This window comes from Fusarium sambucinum, chromosome III, assembly GCF_050947815.1.
Source record: "Fusarium sambucinum isolate potato_lamoka chromosome III, whole genome shotgun sequence".
NCBI classification, from domain to species: Eukaryota; Fungi; Ascomycota; class Sordariomycetes; order Hypocreales; family Nectriaceae; genus Fusarium; species Fusarium sambucinum.
This window is the reverse complement of record NC_139292.1, coordinates 4,439,860-4,454,144: the sequence shown is the minus strand read 5'-3', so window position 1 is coordinate 4,454,144 and position 14,285 is coordinate 4,439,860. Positions and strand designations below refer to the sequence as shown.

Genomic DNA, 14,285 nt, shown 5'->3' with positions numbered 1-14,285 from the left:
AAGATTTGATTAGCATGTATCGTAGAGTTTAGGGTTCAAGGGCATACGTTCTGCCCCTGGCACGAATTGAAATAAATACAACAATAAGATGATCTCTCCAAGTTTATTGGGTATTTATAAGTATCTATACATGTAAACTTGATACATTATTCCATAATGATCTGCCAGAGTTTGGCAATCCTGTCCTGAACTCCATAGATATTTGATTATGCCCATCCCGGGACTTCCAATCGTTCCAGCAATTGGCACAGGTATCCCGATTAATTGTTCCCAACATTACGTCTATACATAAAACACACTCATGCAGCACTGAATATCGATCTACAGCACGCAGAGGGCGGCGGCACCAACTGCTACTAGCATCGACAAGGGTGCAGAGAGGTCTGCAGCACCAGCTGTGACAACAGGTGTGCCAGCAGTTGGTGTGCCAGCAGATCCGGGGGTCAAGGGCGAGCCGTCAGTGGGTGTGCCACCAAGGCCAGAGCCGCTGCCATCTTCAGATCCATCTTCAGAGCCATCGTCAGATGAAGAGTCATCATCGGAGCTGCTGTCATCGCCAGAAGAAGAATCACCCCCGGAGCTGCTACCGTCATCGGAGCTGTCATCGCCGGAGCTACCGTCATCGCCGGAGCTACCGTCATCGGAGTTTCCGTCATTGCCGCCGGAGCTGCCACCGCCGTTGCCGCCAGGGACAGTGCCGTTGCCACCAGAGCCACCAGAGGGAGCACCGCCAGACTTGACTGGGACGACTTCGGAGACTGTGGTACCCTTGCACTTCTCCTTGTAGCCGCTGAGGGTCTTTGTTGAGTTGGAAGAAGAACTAGATGAGTGTTAAAAAGGTATCCATACATTGGCAGATGCGGTTTGACTTACTCTTCGTTGATAACCATAGACATACCGCCCTGGCAGTGCTGGGCCTTGCTGCAGAAGAGCCACATGGGCTTCTTGTCCTTGATGGTGATGGTGTAGGTAGGGATCATGCCCTTGGACATGCTGGCGGCGACAGGCATGTAGCCAGAGTAGACGCCCTCAACGCTAGGGTTGACATTTCCAATTGGCATACAAGGGTCGTCGAAAGTAGATTGTGTGACTGTGTGGTTTCCTGTCCAGAACTGGAACTGCACCATGGTACCAGGTTCGGCTGTGATCTTCTCGGGCCAAAACTTGAGGCCGGTTGCATTTGTTGCTCCATTGCGGCCTACGGCAACGACTTGAACGTCGACAGCTAAACTCAAGTTAATTATTTATTACATGGGTAGCTTTGTGGTACAGAGAAACATACCTTGAGCAGCAGCCGCAAGAGCGACAATGGCAATTTGTGAGAAATGCATGTTTGGAGCCTGGGGATGTGAATATTTGAGAAAGAGTAAAGAAAGGACGTTCTAGACAAGACGTTCAAGAATATGATCAAGAAATAATTCAAATATGCGTCAAGCGCTTTGAAGGACCGGCCTCGTCTAAGAAAGAAAAAGAAGAAAAGAGAAAGAGAGAAATAAGGAAAGAGGTTCAAAGGAACAGGACCAGACTGTTGATTATGGAAAGATATGAGAGATGAGAAGAAACAAAACAAAAGACACGAGACGGAATAGGAATATATACACCTTGAATCGCCTGAGCGACCCATTATGGCCATGGGCCCGGATGACGAGTTTCGAGGCACATCTGAAGCACGCCTCTTGATGGTACCGAAATAAGGATGTTGGGGTTTCCGTCTCGGCGCCATCGGCAGAGTTGCAAGCCAGGAGTAGCATGAGACGTTATCGACAAGGCTTCACTAGAAGAGTTGACGAGTGAAACATGGAATGCCAGATCTTTCTTGGCTACCTACCCAGCCTGGCTCTAGACTCTGGTGAGGCTTGGGAACTACCCAGGCTATATGTCAGGTCAATCTGATATTGACTTGGTATGGTCAATATAGATAGTACTGAGGATTAACTGCGCGGTGCAGCAATTGCTTTCATAACTCATCATTAATTGATATGTATTCCTTAGTAATGTCGACTGAAGTCGTTTCTCTTGGAACAATATAATATTGACATTTTCTTCCTCTTTTAGTCCATAGAAGGCTGAGCCATCAAACCCATGGCGCTTAGTATGAATACTATTCGAGCCCATACCACAGGAAGGAGATAATCCGAGTGACTATAGGGAGACCTCGGGTCTTGACCCAGCCGTGTGAATTGAACAGGGGTCTATTTGTGTCGGAAGTCCCTTATCCGTAGTCCTGTGAGACGAATATAGTTTCGTCCCTATACCTGATCCCTTACGAGGGTGCGCTGGTGGTATGCTGTTTTGAAACGAAAAAAACACTTGGCCTAGTCATAAAGAACGAGTTTTTTTTTAGCGTACAAGCAGGTGAATGCTTTCGTTGCAATGGCTAATCGGTTTCGAGACTGCGATGTTTCGTGTTGGTTGCAGAATCGCTGTGGGGACCAAATTCTGGAGTTTTGAAACACTACAAGTCGGGTAGTCTAGATACTAGGTAGGTATTTACTAAGGTTAGTAGTAGTCAACGCTGGCCATGAAATCTCTTTCAATATCACGGTAGATCATCGAAGCGGTTAATGGCCCTCCTGATATTTTCGGAGAATTTTCAACCGTTCGAGTATGCGGGTTTCATGCTAAGCAACATTCTTCATTTACAGGCAGGGTCGCATGACAAGCCAACGTCGACAAACTCCCAGCTCTGAGATTAGCGAAGCACACAATAACTAGGACGCACTGCCAAGAGAGCGGCAGTACCAGATTGTTTGTTTCGTATCATGGCAGTTTCTTATATTGGAAAGAGGAAATACTCGACTTATGTAGAGCTTGCAAGTGAAATGTGCTAGGACTCAAAGCTAACCTACAGAAGGCGTGTGGGTAAAATGGACAGTGGTTATGACTTCTACGCTAGCTTCAAATATTCGATGTGCCCCTTATTCATATTTACGTCGTTCTATAATCTGAATTCCATGTGCTTTTGCAAGATGGCAATGCCATGACTGACAATATGTGCTGTTGGATTACTCCCCCGGTATGCTGAAAGTTGGCAATACGTATTTATCACACCGTGACCCAGTACGCTCCTCGAGCCATCTAATGAACTAGTCTAGTACTTCAATTGGATCTACCATGCTCAGTGACATATACCGTAACCTTCGGAACACATCTTCAGTAACTACTGCTTGTATTCCAACGAACGCCAATATTGATGTTGGATCTTGCGACCAAGCGTTCCAAGGTATAATGCTCCTATCATGACTAGCCGATTGAGACGGCGAGGTCCCAATATACAATAGCTACGTTCAGAGCTAGTTATAGCTATCATATTATATGATACGCAAGGCCCGAGCTGCTATTTTGTCAGTATATAAGGGCGGACAAAGATGGCATGCAGACCCCATACCCATATCGTTATGTGTTTGACATCTGGGAACTTCTCGATACCCTCATGGCTATGAGAAGCTCGCGCAACTAAACCAGACCCTCGCAAATAACAGCACTGACTTGATTGTGAATTTCTGCTCAGAGGTCCAGCAGCAACTGAGGCGAGATCTTCTCCAGATCCTCAACTTCTAGAAACCCAACATCCTTCTCGACAGCAGCGCGCGCAATCGCTTCCCTTACAAACACATCGAAGTACTTGCCCGCTGCAGCGTTGGCATCTCTCGATATCCGCGTTGCGTCTTTCGCAAAGAATTCGTGCAGTAGCCGTGTTAGAAGCTCCGCCGGGATTGTCTTGTCCGGCTCTTCTTCCTCAACCTCCTGGACCTCGCGTGTTGAGGGCCCAGCTTGGTCGCTACCGTCATCGGATATCTCGAATGGACTGCTTGACTGCGGTTCAGGTTCAGGTTCAGAGGCCTTGGTTGATTTTTTAGTGGTGGCTTTGGGTTGACCTCTGCCAGTTTTAGATGTTTGTTTAGGGGGCATGTTGACAGATTTCGCGAGCTATGAGGTTCTGGAGTAGCTGGAAAGAAGGACGATTTGTTTGCGGCGGACTGAGGTACCTACCTTAGTAGGTAGAGGTAGATCTTGCTTGTAGGATTTGGCTTAGTCATCAGACACACTAAAATAAAGTTTGTGGAACTTCATCCCAAAGGACAGATGTTAGTATCACGACGAGTACACCTTCAAATGAAGCAGTCACACATATCTGGAACGATTGAACATAGACTAGACAGTAAAGGGAATTTGCATTGGTGTATAAATTACAGCGGCCTAGAACGGAAGGCAAAGCAAGATTAGAAAAAGACGCCGTGCCTATGCCACTCTAACCCGTAAAGAGCTGCTGTTTCAGACCACGTCGGGTATCTGTGACAACTTCCCTCGATCTGCACTTCGATCTCGCCTTTTTGTTTCAACCAGCGGACACCATGCCAGGTCCGCCAATTAAGATTCTCCTCGAATCCTTATCCCCCACACTCATCTATACAGGGTATGTTGAACGAATCGCTTATTTGAAGGCCTTGCCGAAGAGGAGGACCTGGAGCTGATCGTAGATGGAGAGGACACCAGCACCGGCAACACCACGGAGAATGTTGGCACCAGCACCCTTGAAGAGAGACTTGACACCCTCCTTGGCGACAATCTGGCGGGCAGCGTCCATGGTGTTCTTGTACTTGACAGCCTCACCAGAGGTCATCATCATACGTCGGCGGATGGTGTCAAGAGGGTAAGAGGCGATACCGGCACCAGTGGTGACGACCCAACCAAGAGCGAAAGAGGCAAGGAAGTTGCCCTGGAGGTTACCGGTGAGGACGACGGGCTTGATGGAGTCGTACATTCCGAAGTAGAGACCACGGTAGACAACGATACCAGCAACGGAGGGCATGAAACCACGGTAGAGACCGGCAATACCGTCAGAGGCGAGGGTCTTCTTGTAGACGTCGACGAGACCGTTGAACTGACGGTCACCACCGGACTTGGCGTTCTTGGCATCGTTGGCAAGACGAGTACGGGCGTAGTCAAGAGAGTAGACGAAGAGAAGAGAGGTGGCACCAGCAGCACCACCGGAGGCAAGGTTACCGACCATCCACATGGCGTAGCCATCCTTGTCCTTCTTGTAGCCGAACATCTTCTTGAACTTGTCACGGAAAGCGAAGTTCAGGGCCTGGGTAGGGAAGTATCGGATGACGTTGGCGGTGTTTCCTCGCCAGAGGGACATGACACCCTCATCGGCCATGGTGCGCTTGAAGCAGTCACCAATGCCGTTGTACTTGCGGTCGAGACGACCGGTCTTGAGCATCTCATCCTGGTTCTGGATGAGGAGCTTGACACGCTCAATGGGGGCAGCAGCAGTCTTGGAGACAGCGGCGGAGACACCACCCATGAGGAAGTCAGCGACGAATGGCTGCAAGCATTGTTAGTAAATGCTCTTCATATTCTGTCTGTCACCGGTAGATCCGCTCGGTCAAGATGCCACGATGCAGGCGAGGGTGAAATATCTTCTCGAGACAAGCAGCACCACAATCGGGACAATTGTGTCCGAATCATCCATCATGGATGTCAAATATTATATCGTGATATTCGATAGCGCTGAGTGATTCAGGAGGTATTTTGTGCATCGGCGGGCATCTGACGGTCGAGGGGATCTGGATAGTGATCGAGGGGGGATGAGAGAAAAACTTACGGGCATGCCCAAAACCGTCTGGGGTCCTTGATCAGCAGAAGACATGATAGCGGCTGTGGTGGTCTTTCCCTTGAACAAGACGAAAGGATTGAGGGGAGATTGAGGATGAAAGAAGGAAGAGAGAATGGAGGGAGTCGAGAGAAAATAAATCTGCGCCGACGGGGGGTGAGAGGTATTTGGGGGGAGGGAAAAAAATTGCGGCGGACCTGTAAGAAAGTCTCTTTGGAGCGAATCTTTCCGGTCCCGCGCTAAAGGGAGCTGGGACCCCCAGCCAACCAGGCCCCAAGCCCAGTAGCTCTCTCCACAGCGACAACACGGGCTTGGAAGCCTGAGGCCACAGCCTTGCCAGGTCTGCGAGCTTTTCAGGGGTGGCCAAGTGGCCACTCAGTGGCACTTGGTGGACTTGAAGGTGGGGCGCTTCTGGTACAAAACCTGTCCTTCACTGATCCTTGGACCTGTCTGGGTTCGAGCTTGCTGCTGCTGCAAGATGAGATGCCGGTTCACCCCGATTTTTTGTCGACCGCCGAGACCTAGACCCGTCTTGGGCTTGGGAGACATGGGAGCTATTACTGTATGGGGTACTGTACAGTAAGTACAGCAGTTACAGTGAAGCTCGGTGCGACAGACAGCTACGGATACAGCTTGCAGGCCTACAAACCTTGGGGCGATGAGCTGTCCCAAGGCCCGAGGATCCATGATAGCCCAAGCTGCCCGGCTGTAGGAAAAGTTTTCAGATCCATTCAGGGCATACATTGATATTGTACAAAGCACAGTTCGATCAAAGCTTCAATTCTACAAAGCTCTTAATCTCCCATATTCCAAACTATTGAGTATGTCATGCCCACCGTTGTGTGCTACAATTGATATATCTCGATCAAATGTCGTCAGTATATCCCTCTTTCACCATCGAAATTTCCCTCCCCATCCCTCCATCATGACATCCATCTAGCCATCCTTTCACCCACATTTCTTTCTTCTCCCCGGTCCTTCTCCAATCCACTAGCCTCCGGGCTCCGCGAGCCAGCAACGCCAGCCCAGAACCCTCCACTGCCACTGAAACTGAACCTACAGAATCATCTAGCTGCCACATCTCGCACAGTGCGCAAGTCTCATGACATGAATAGAGGTGAGCCGCTCTGGGTAGGGTTGTGTTGGATCTTCCTTACCATCGCCTCCCCCGGGGTTCACCTACCCCAGCCTGACCTAACTGTCCAATTGGTGTCTCTTTCGTTTGAGGAGAACAATTCTTTTTTCCCTTCTGTTTCTTGATTTTTTTTTTGCTTGGGCCAGTTTGTGTCCAACAACCGAGGCGCCTTAGGTGCAGCAAACCTGACACAAATAACTATCTCGGAATAGCCGTAGGTTTGATATCAGTCCAATTGCCTCATTTTACGTTTATCCGTTTACTTCGGCCCAGTACTTTGTACATCTAGTCAGCCAGTGGATACGCTGGAATACAAACATCTGGTTCATCATGTTTGTACCCAAGGACATAGACGCTTGACGTCGGTGATATCCCACACCCTGACCCTTAACTTTGGCCCACAAGGGAAGTAAGGGAAGCTAAAACACTTCAACTCATACCCGTAATCCCTTCAGGGAGCAGGCCCTGAACTATTTGACAATAGAGATGGTGACTACCAGAGGTTATTCATGTACTACAAACTTCTTGAGGCTTAGGTTTGGCCAAACAAGCTCTTATCTGAGCTATGTACTGACCCTTTGAGCCGAATTCAAAGTCCGCCACCGCTTCGCTCATGTTCCCTTACTGAGACAAGGAACCTTGCTATTATATGCACTGTACCGTACAGTGTGAACAATCCGCTTATCGTCATGCAGTTTCGGCTACTGTACCTAAGATTTTTCTTTACCCCATTTCAAGGTTGTTTATTTCTAGCTTATCTTTCGGGACATCCGTCCAACTCGAGTCAATTGAATCCGTGAAAGGGATACACTAGAGATATTCTTGATATAACACTAACGACTTTTCAGATTTCATTGAGATTATCTTGTGTTCGTAACTAAGTAGGCAGTTCGGAGTATTGCCGTTGCGTTGAGACCTTAAAAATCGCTCGGGACAGATCCTGCAAATAAAAATAATCTTGCCGATCCTGTCATGAGGCGTTGGCCTATCGAAATTGACCTGTGCCAAAAACGAAAAGCCAACCGCGTCCACTCCTATGCTGGCCATTTCAAAGATTGCAACGTCTCCGAGATCGATTCAGCTGGGAAATGAACCGGATTCCTTAATTGACGGTGTGCTCTCCTATCCTAGGCTTTTTTAGTCTTACCGTTCGTTGTTGTGCCACTCATCGGCGGACCACCTCCTGTCTACCTCTTGTCCTCGGATAACCGACGTGAGATAGACGTTGCACACGAGGTAGTATCCGTAAACCGAGCTGCTATCTCCTATCCGGGTTAGAGTGAATTACCTGCATCCGTATCTTATATCACTCGAAGCCAAGAGTTGAGACAAGAGAAACCTGGCTGACCTCCTACCTCTCTTGGTTATTAAAGAGGCACTTCTGACCTGCTCGTTAGAAGTGACGAGATATATGACAATTGAATTCTTTTCTTTTGATATTCAGAGACTTTGTTCGAATGCCTATTCTACAGCCATCTATCTGTTTTGTTTGCCGACTCGCCGTCACGGAAATAGAAAGACTAAACCTGAGGTCACGTGCCTCATGTTGGAGAACTCTATTACTGCTATTCACCTCGACAGGTATGATGATACTAACTAACATTAGGATTGATATTATTTCTAGAAGTCCCAAAGGATTGATATATCTTTAGACTGGTTTTGTATTGGGGGGAGTACGAGGGGGTCGGTTAAGCTTAATGACAACCCAAGCGACTGCAAAAAGATATAGGGTTTTAAGCACAGCAAACAAAATTTTGACGATTGAGAACAAATTTCTGATGCTTTGACTAGCCATTGGTACTCCCTCAGAGCATGCTTTCCCCCCCATTAGCTCGCAATCGAATCTGCACTCGAGGTTGGATAGAACTTGCTGGCGTCTAGTTTTGTTATCAACAAGAGAACCCACGGGCAACAGCAGGACCATGAGCCAGATAAATGCAAGGTCGACTATACATTTCGGTTGGCTGTTACTGTTTTGCCTTACAACAATAGGGTCTTGCCGAGTCCATGGAAATGTATGCTTTGGCATGGGACCATGTATCACAGATAGACGATTCACAAAAGATATACTACGATGAGAACCATAAATTGGTCGTTTCGAAGATTTTTCATTCCGTTGCCGTTTGTGCTAAAGCGATTCCGTCCCAATGCTTAACCGAGCATGAATAGCGTCCTAAACCAGGCTTCTTTTTCGCCTTGCAACACCCTCCGACCATGTGGCCTGTCTATCGTCCAGGCCACCCAGACGCACAATCGTGAGACTCAAATTTTTCGTTGAATTGCATTTAGTCGGTACCACCAACGGCACGGGCTGGAATCATGTTAGCAGTTGTGTCGAGGTAGCGTATCGAAGTGTGTAAAGATAGTTCGCGCGGGGAGAGTGAAGGAGGGGGAAGGCAGTCATACTGTAGATCTTCATCTTGCTGTGTGTAACCACAGGCTTGATGATGCCCTTCTCCTCGAGGTCGGCAAGGCACTGTCGGGCCAAAGAACCGTTGATCTTCATTCGGTCGACGAGTGTGGCGATAGTCACCAGACGGTAAGACTGAACATCCTTGTAGAGCTTCTCGGAGGTGGTCTTGTCGAGGACGACGGCGTGCTGGGCCTTGTCCTTGACCTTGCCCTTGGACCTTTGAAAATGGTAAGTATTTGATATTCGGTAACTATGGTCGTTACGCCTCAAACATACCACTTCTTCTTCTGCTTCTTTGCGGCGGGGGCCTAAAATCGAGAGTCAGTCAAACTATCATTGTATTTTAATTTTTCGCAAAGTCCCCTCCCTTTCTCTCACAAGAGGGGAGGGCGTCGCCGAGAAAAACTTACCATTTTGTCTGATGTTGCTGTCGACGGGAGTGTGAAGACGACAGTAAGAGAAAGTGTGGTATTGCGATCGCTAAGAATGAACGTCTCCAAAGTCGCGAACCACTGAAGTTCAAGGGCAGGTGAGCCCTAAAAATGAGGAAAGTGCGACCAGATGTGGACCCACATTCTTCCGCGTTGGCTCTAGGGCCGACACACCAAAAATTCCATGCCCTGAGATCTCAAGCAACCCAAGCCCACCTCTTCAACTTTGAACATCTCATCCCGCACTACTAACGCCAGTCCCGGAACCCGACTGTACAGCAAAAATGTCTGACAACGGCGAGATCGAGGTCGAGAACTCCGCCCTCTACGAGGTGCTTCCCAAGGATGTTGTTAAGGAGGTTGGCAACGTCAAGCTCTTCAACAAGTGGGACTACGATGTTGAGGTCCGCGATATCTCCCTGACGTACGTTTAATCTGAACTGTTGGAGGCAAAAAATTATCTCCAAAAACCTCACTTTTGTGCGCGACGGCATGCTGACGGACGTCCCACGACAGTGACTACATTTCCCTGCGAAACCCCGTCTACGTCACCCACACCGCTGGCCGATATGCCACCAAGCGATTCCGCAAGGCCAACTGCCCTATCATTGAGCGATTGACCAACTCTCTGATGCACCACGGCCGCAACAACGGAAAGAAGCTCATGGCTGTCCGAATTGTCGCCCACGCCTTCGAGATCGTACGTCCTCCTACCTGAGAAGCCCTCCAGAACAGGGTCTTTGTCAATTTTTTTCACGGCCACCAAGTGCTAACATTAGGGCCAGATCCACCTCATGACCGACCAGAACCCCATCCAGGTCGCTGTCGACGCCATCGTCAACTGCGGTCCCCGCGAAGACTCTACCCGAATTGGTTCCGCCGGTACCGTCCGACGACAAGCCGTTGATGTCTCTCCTCTCCGCCGAGTCAACCAGGCCATCTCTCTCCTCACCACTGGTGCCCGCGAGGCCTCTTTCCGCAATGTCAAGTCCATTGCTGAGTGCCTTGCTGAGGAGCTTATCAACGCTGCTAAGGGTTCTAGCAACTCTTACGCTATCAAGAAGAAGGATGAGTTGGAGCGTGTGGCCAAGAGCAACCGATAAAAGGTGCAAAGGTGTGTCACGTCTGGAAGGGTTGGCTTTGGCGTGTTCCGGCTTATTTCAGAATTGCATTTTGCGTTCATCGGGTCTGGGAACGCGGCTATGGATTTTCTTAGGTGGCTACAGATTCAATAAAAAAGTCGGGCTCCCTGAGAGTTAAATGAAATGAACTCAAAAAAACATCAACAAAGTCTTTTAATGCATAGCTGTGTTTATAATCGCATGAATCTTTTGATGAATTCTACTAGACTCTTGTGTTTTTCTTGTACGTTTAAGAAAACGCCTGCGCATTGTTATCTGATATCTGCATCCCTCTCTACCTGGATAGCAATTCCAAGTCTGTCATGCATCGCCGTTCACGCAAAGAATGGGTATCTAATCTAGTCGAACCGTCTTGTCTCCGATTTCCAGTCGCTGAAACATACCAACATGGGGCATGCCCTCTTCCCACCAAGTGCCCATATCCTCATCCACCTCGAAGCCCCATTTCTTCCAGAAGTTCACGACCTGCTTCTGCGCGTGAACGCATACCAACCCTGCCCATTGGGGTATCTTCATATCAGTTCCAATAACCGGATCGAGTTGTTCAAGGCCAAACTCTTTGATATTAGGATCAAAGTACGAGGGTTCATCTCTCAGCCAGCTGAGAACTGTGGTCACAAGTAGGCCAGCGATGCGACGTCCTCGAAACTCCTCAATGACTGCCAGACGACCCAGTTTCACGTACGGCTCCTTCCCGTTGTGAAAAGTTGTCTTTCGATCCATGATGTATGGCTTCTCTGTTGAGGTTTCCGGCGTATCTCTATTTTTGTGGTCGTTATGGTTGCCGTCCTGGTCACCATTCTCGTCTTGTAGAACACCATTCCAGTACTTCCCACCATTCTCAGGATGAGGGTCATGGGGGAATGGCACAAGTCTTATGGTTCCAATCGGGGTTGAGCGTGTTGAACTCTTCCTGGGTTGCATGACGTTACCCTCTTCATCGCGAACTTCCAATGTTTCCACCGTGTTAATACTCGCGTAGATGACCCAGTGACATGAACGTGAATCGTCGTCGTCGAATTCGTTCTCGGCGGGGACCTTTTGCTCCTCAACAAAGACGGCTTCGCGAACCTCCATCGCATCCAGAAAGGTTTGCGAGATGTTTGGCGGTTGTTCTTGTAGGGGAGCACCACGCTTGTAGCCTTCAAGGTTACTGGGTGCAAGGAAGGTGATGAAGGGGGTTCCCATTTTGGCGGCTTTTTGCAAAAGCTAAAGATGTTCTCAAGTGCTTCTGATGAGAGTATACAAGTCCAGGTGTTGTTGCGGTAATGGTATCGACAATCTTTTGCCGTGTGGAGGTGCAATAGAGTGAAATGAGTCAATATGACAAAATACCAAGTGGGCGGTAGTTTGAAGATTCAAATCTCTGACAACGTAGAGAAAGAAGTATTGATTACACAACTGATGAGAGAAGAAGAAAGGAATTCGGAAAGAGGATTCGGTATCTTCTAGTAATTATTCGCATTCATTTCTTTATTAAGAAAGGGGAAACTACGTCCCTACCTACTACCTAATATGATGTCAATCCACAGCGCGGGGACATGCACCGCAATCCCCGAACAGCGAGAATTACGGTAGGTGACTCAATCCTTCCATTAGCTCTGATAACGCCTGGGCATCAACAGAGGCGTGCATTGTTGATTGGCTGTTGATATCATAGACGGGTGACTTTCCTCGCCACTCTACATTTTGATAAAAATCCAAACTTTAATCAGAGAGGCTATCACCACATTTTATTTAATTGCTGCAATTATTTTGGCGGTGGACCCTGAACCGAGCTTAACTAACACGCAGTGATTTTGTTTCGGTGATGCTTGGCCCACATGCTTCATCCGTCAACGGCCCACTGTAGTTGATGAGTCTCGTTGGTTGTTCAACTGTCTGGTCAAGTCAAGTTGCATCTGGACAATGATTAACCTTCTATTTAGGTGGCCTTTGAAGATTTTCATTGGATCAAAGAATCATGGCAAACAGCCATCATCAAGAAGACAACTCGACTCAGCACCAAGGAATGATGCAATACCAAGGACGTCTGAGGTCAAACAGCTGTCGCAATTATCTTGATCTGCGTATTCTATGCGTCGATGTATCAAATGTATCGCCGAGGCATCGTATGGTTTGAATACACGATATATACGATGTAAATAATATATTTACGATAACTATGATACTAGCAGGCATCTAGGAAACTCCCACACTATAAAGCACAACCATCATTGAAATGTCGCTTTACTTCCATCACAATGTCCCTGGCCCTCAAGAGCTGGATACGTCTGCTTAGATAGCCGCCTTGCCCAAGTTCGACTCAAAGGCACCGTCTTTGAAAGGAACGTTGGCGCTGCCAAAGTCAGTGTTCGTCAACGCCGTGCGAGCCGCAGCAGGCAAACTCTCCCAGGCTATCAAGGGCTGCTGGCCACCCTTCGTGTCAGTAAAGATCACTTGGTGGTTGGTTGGCCAGATGGCGGTATAGCCCACCAAAGGACTATTGCCCGAGAAAGTGCCTGAGCTCCTCCTGTCATATCCGCCGTGCTGAGAAACAGCCATGCCAACAACACTAGCGCTTGTGCTTTGACTGGACAGCCAGATCACAGCGTTCTCCCAGTCATGACGGTGTCCCAGGCCTGGCGAGGGTGAATCCTTTGGCATATACCACGAGTACATGATGGCGTATCGGCCGTTGTAGCTGCCGCCTCGAGCATACACCTGACCAGTGCTCGAGCTGCAGCCGCTCGAGGATGAACCACTTGTGGCCAGTCCTCCGCTACAACCAAAATCAGTCTTGAGTTTAAACGCACCAAGAGAAGAGGATACGTACCTTGTGTTGCCTTGGGCGTCAACAGCGGGGAAGGAGACACATCCATTGAATGTCTTGACGAAAGGCTTGTATTTGAGATACAGCGCTCCAGCAGTGCCCGATGGGACAGTCTCTGGGAAGCCAACGACGGCGTCGTGGTTGATAACGGCACGTCGCTCAATAGGTGATCCGAGTACACCTGAAGCGAGAGCAATGCCCGACAGGAGTTGAGCGATTTGTACCATCTTGTTCGTTGTGATGTTGAAACGCGACTCAAGACTGCAGAACAGAGAAACCTTGAGTAGTAAAGTGAGTGTATCGAGTGCTCCAATCGTGTGAGAATCGGACTTTGGGTCTGATCAGAATATCACAGACTGGGAAGTCGGCATCTCAACTTGGGGAACTGTTTAACTTATGAAGAGCATCTTTACACCCCCACTTCCGAGATACTACGTTAAATCGCAGGGTCTATGCAGCCACGAGGTTATATAGAAGCATCGAATTGGCGGATTATACAATGATTCTTGGTCCGTAGCGCAGATGTTGCTGCTATGGACTGCCTCATTGGGAATTATGACCGACTGCATACATATTGTGAGAGAGCTTGACGTGTGGGGTGCGCTTGGGGGGTATGGCAGTTAGTTGTAGCATCGTGCAAGGTAACGGCCCTTGGTGAGCTTAAGAGTTGCTTGTATGGATGGACAGGATCCTGGTGTCCTCACCAAATAGCATTATAGTGATAAAGAACAC

General features: G+C 48.5%; 7 protein-coding genes across 7 annotated transcripts; 1 reads left to right on the top strand and 6 right to left on the bottom strand.

Annotated features, from left to right (window-relative positions):
• Window positions 1–321: 321 nt before the first annotated feature.
• Window positions 322–1,331, bottom strand: FSST1_011665 (cupredoxin domain-containing protein; the record flags this gene model as incomplete). Its single annotated transcript, XM_083234818.1, has 3 exons — window positions 322–820; window positions 874–1,225; window positions 1,283–1,331. 3 exons carry the CDS (start codon window positions 1,329–1,331, stop codon window positions 322–324), a joined length of 900 nt encoding a protein of 299 aa, XP_083081361.1.
• A 2,176-nt stretch (window positions 1,332–3,507) lies between these two features.
• On the bottom strand, window positions 3,508–3,912 carry FSST1_011664 (CENP-S associating centromere protein X-domain-containing protein; the record flags this gene model as incomplete). Its single annotated transcript, XM_083234816.1, has 1 exon — window positions 3,508–3,912. The coding sequence occupies one exon, from the start codon at window positions 3,910–3,912 to the stop codon at window positions 3,508–3,510; it is 405 nt and encodes a 134-aa protein (XP_083081360.1).
• Window positions 3,913–4,435: 523 nt separating this feature from the next.
• FSST1_011663 (mitochondrial carrier domain-containing protein) lies at window positions 4,436–5,656 on the bottom strand (the record flags this gene model as incomplete). Its single annotated transcript, XM_083234815.1, has 2 exons — window positions 4,436–5,332; window positions 5,612–5,656. The coding sequence occupies 2 exons, from the start codon at window positions 5,654–5,656 to the stop codon at window positions 4,436–4,438; spliced, it is 942 nt and encodes a 313-aa protein (XP_083081359.1).
• A 3,384-nt stretch (window positions 5,657–9,040) lies between these two features.
• FSST1_011662 (40S ribosomal protein eS25) lies at window positions 9,041–9,833 on the bottom strand (the record flags this gene model as incomplete). Its single annotated transcript, XM_083234814.1, has 5 exons — window positions 9,041–9,066; window positions 9,162–9,385; window positions 9,445–9,476; window positions 9,579–9,704; window positions 9,774–9,833. The coding sequence occupies 5 exons, from the start codon at window positions 9,831–9,833 to the stop codon at window positions 9,041–9,043; spliced, it is 468 nt and encodes a 155-aa protein (XP_083081358.1).
• Window positions 9,834–9,883: 50 nt separating this feature from the next.
• On the top strand, window positions 9,884–10,702 carry FSST1_011661 (40S ribosomal protein uS7; the record flags this gene model as incomplete). Its single annotated transcript, XM_083234813.1, has 3 exons — window positions 9,884–10,023; window positions 10,116–10,299; window positions 10,385–10,702. 3 exons carry the CDS (start codon window positions 9,884–9,886, stop codon window positions 10,700–10,702), a joined length of 642 nt encoding a protein of 213 aa, XP_083081357.1.
• Window positions 10,703–11,074: 372 nt separating this feature from the next.
• FSST1_011660 (acyl-CoA N-acyltransferase) lies at window positions 11,075–11,929 on the bottom strand (the record flags this gene model as incomplete). The annotated part of the gene is made up of 1 exon (XM_083234812.1): window positions 11,075–11,929. One exon carries the CDS (start codon window positions 11,927–11,929, stop codon window positions 11,075–11,077), a length of 855 nt encoding a protein of 284 aa, XP_083081356.1.
• Window positions 11,930–13,018: 1,089 nt separating this feature from the next.
• On the bottom strand, window positions 13,019–13,780 carry FSST1_011659 (necrosis inducing protein-domain-containing protein; the record flags this gene model as incomplete). The annotated part of the gene is made up of 2 exons (XM_083234811.1): window positions 13,019–13,502; window positions 13,557–13,780. The coding sequence occupies 2 exons, from the start codon at window positions 13,778–13,780 to the stop codon at window positions 13,019–13,021; spliced, it is 708 nt and encodes a 235-aa protein (XP_083081355.1).
• Window positions 13,781–14,285: the final 505 nt, after the last annotated feature.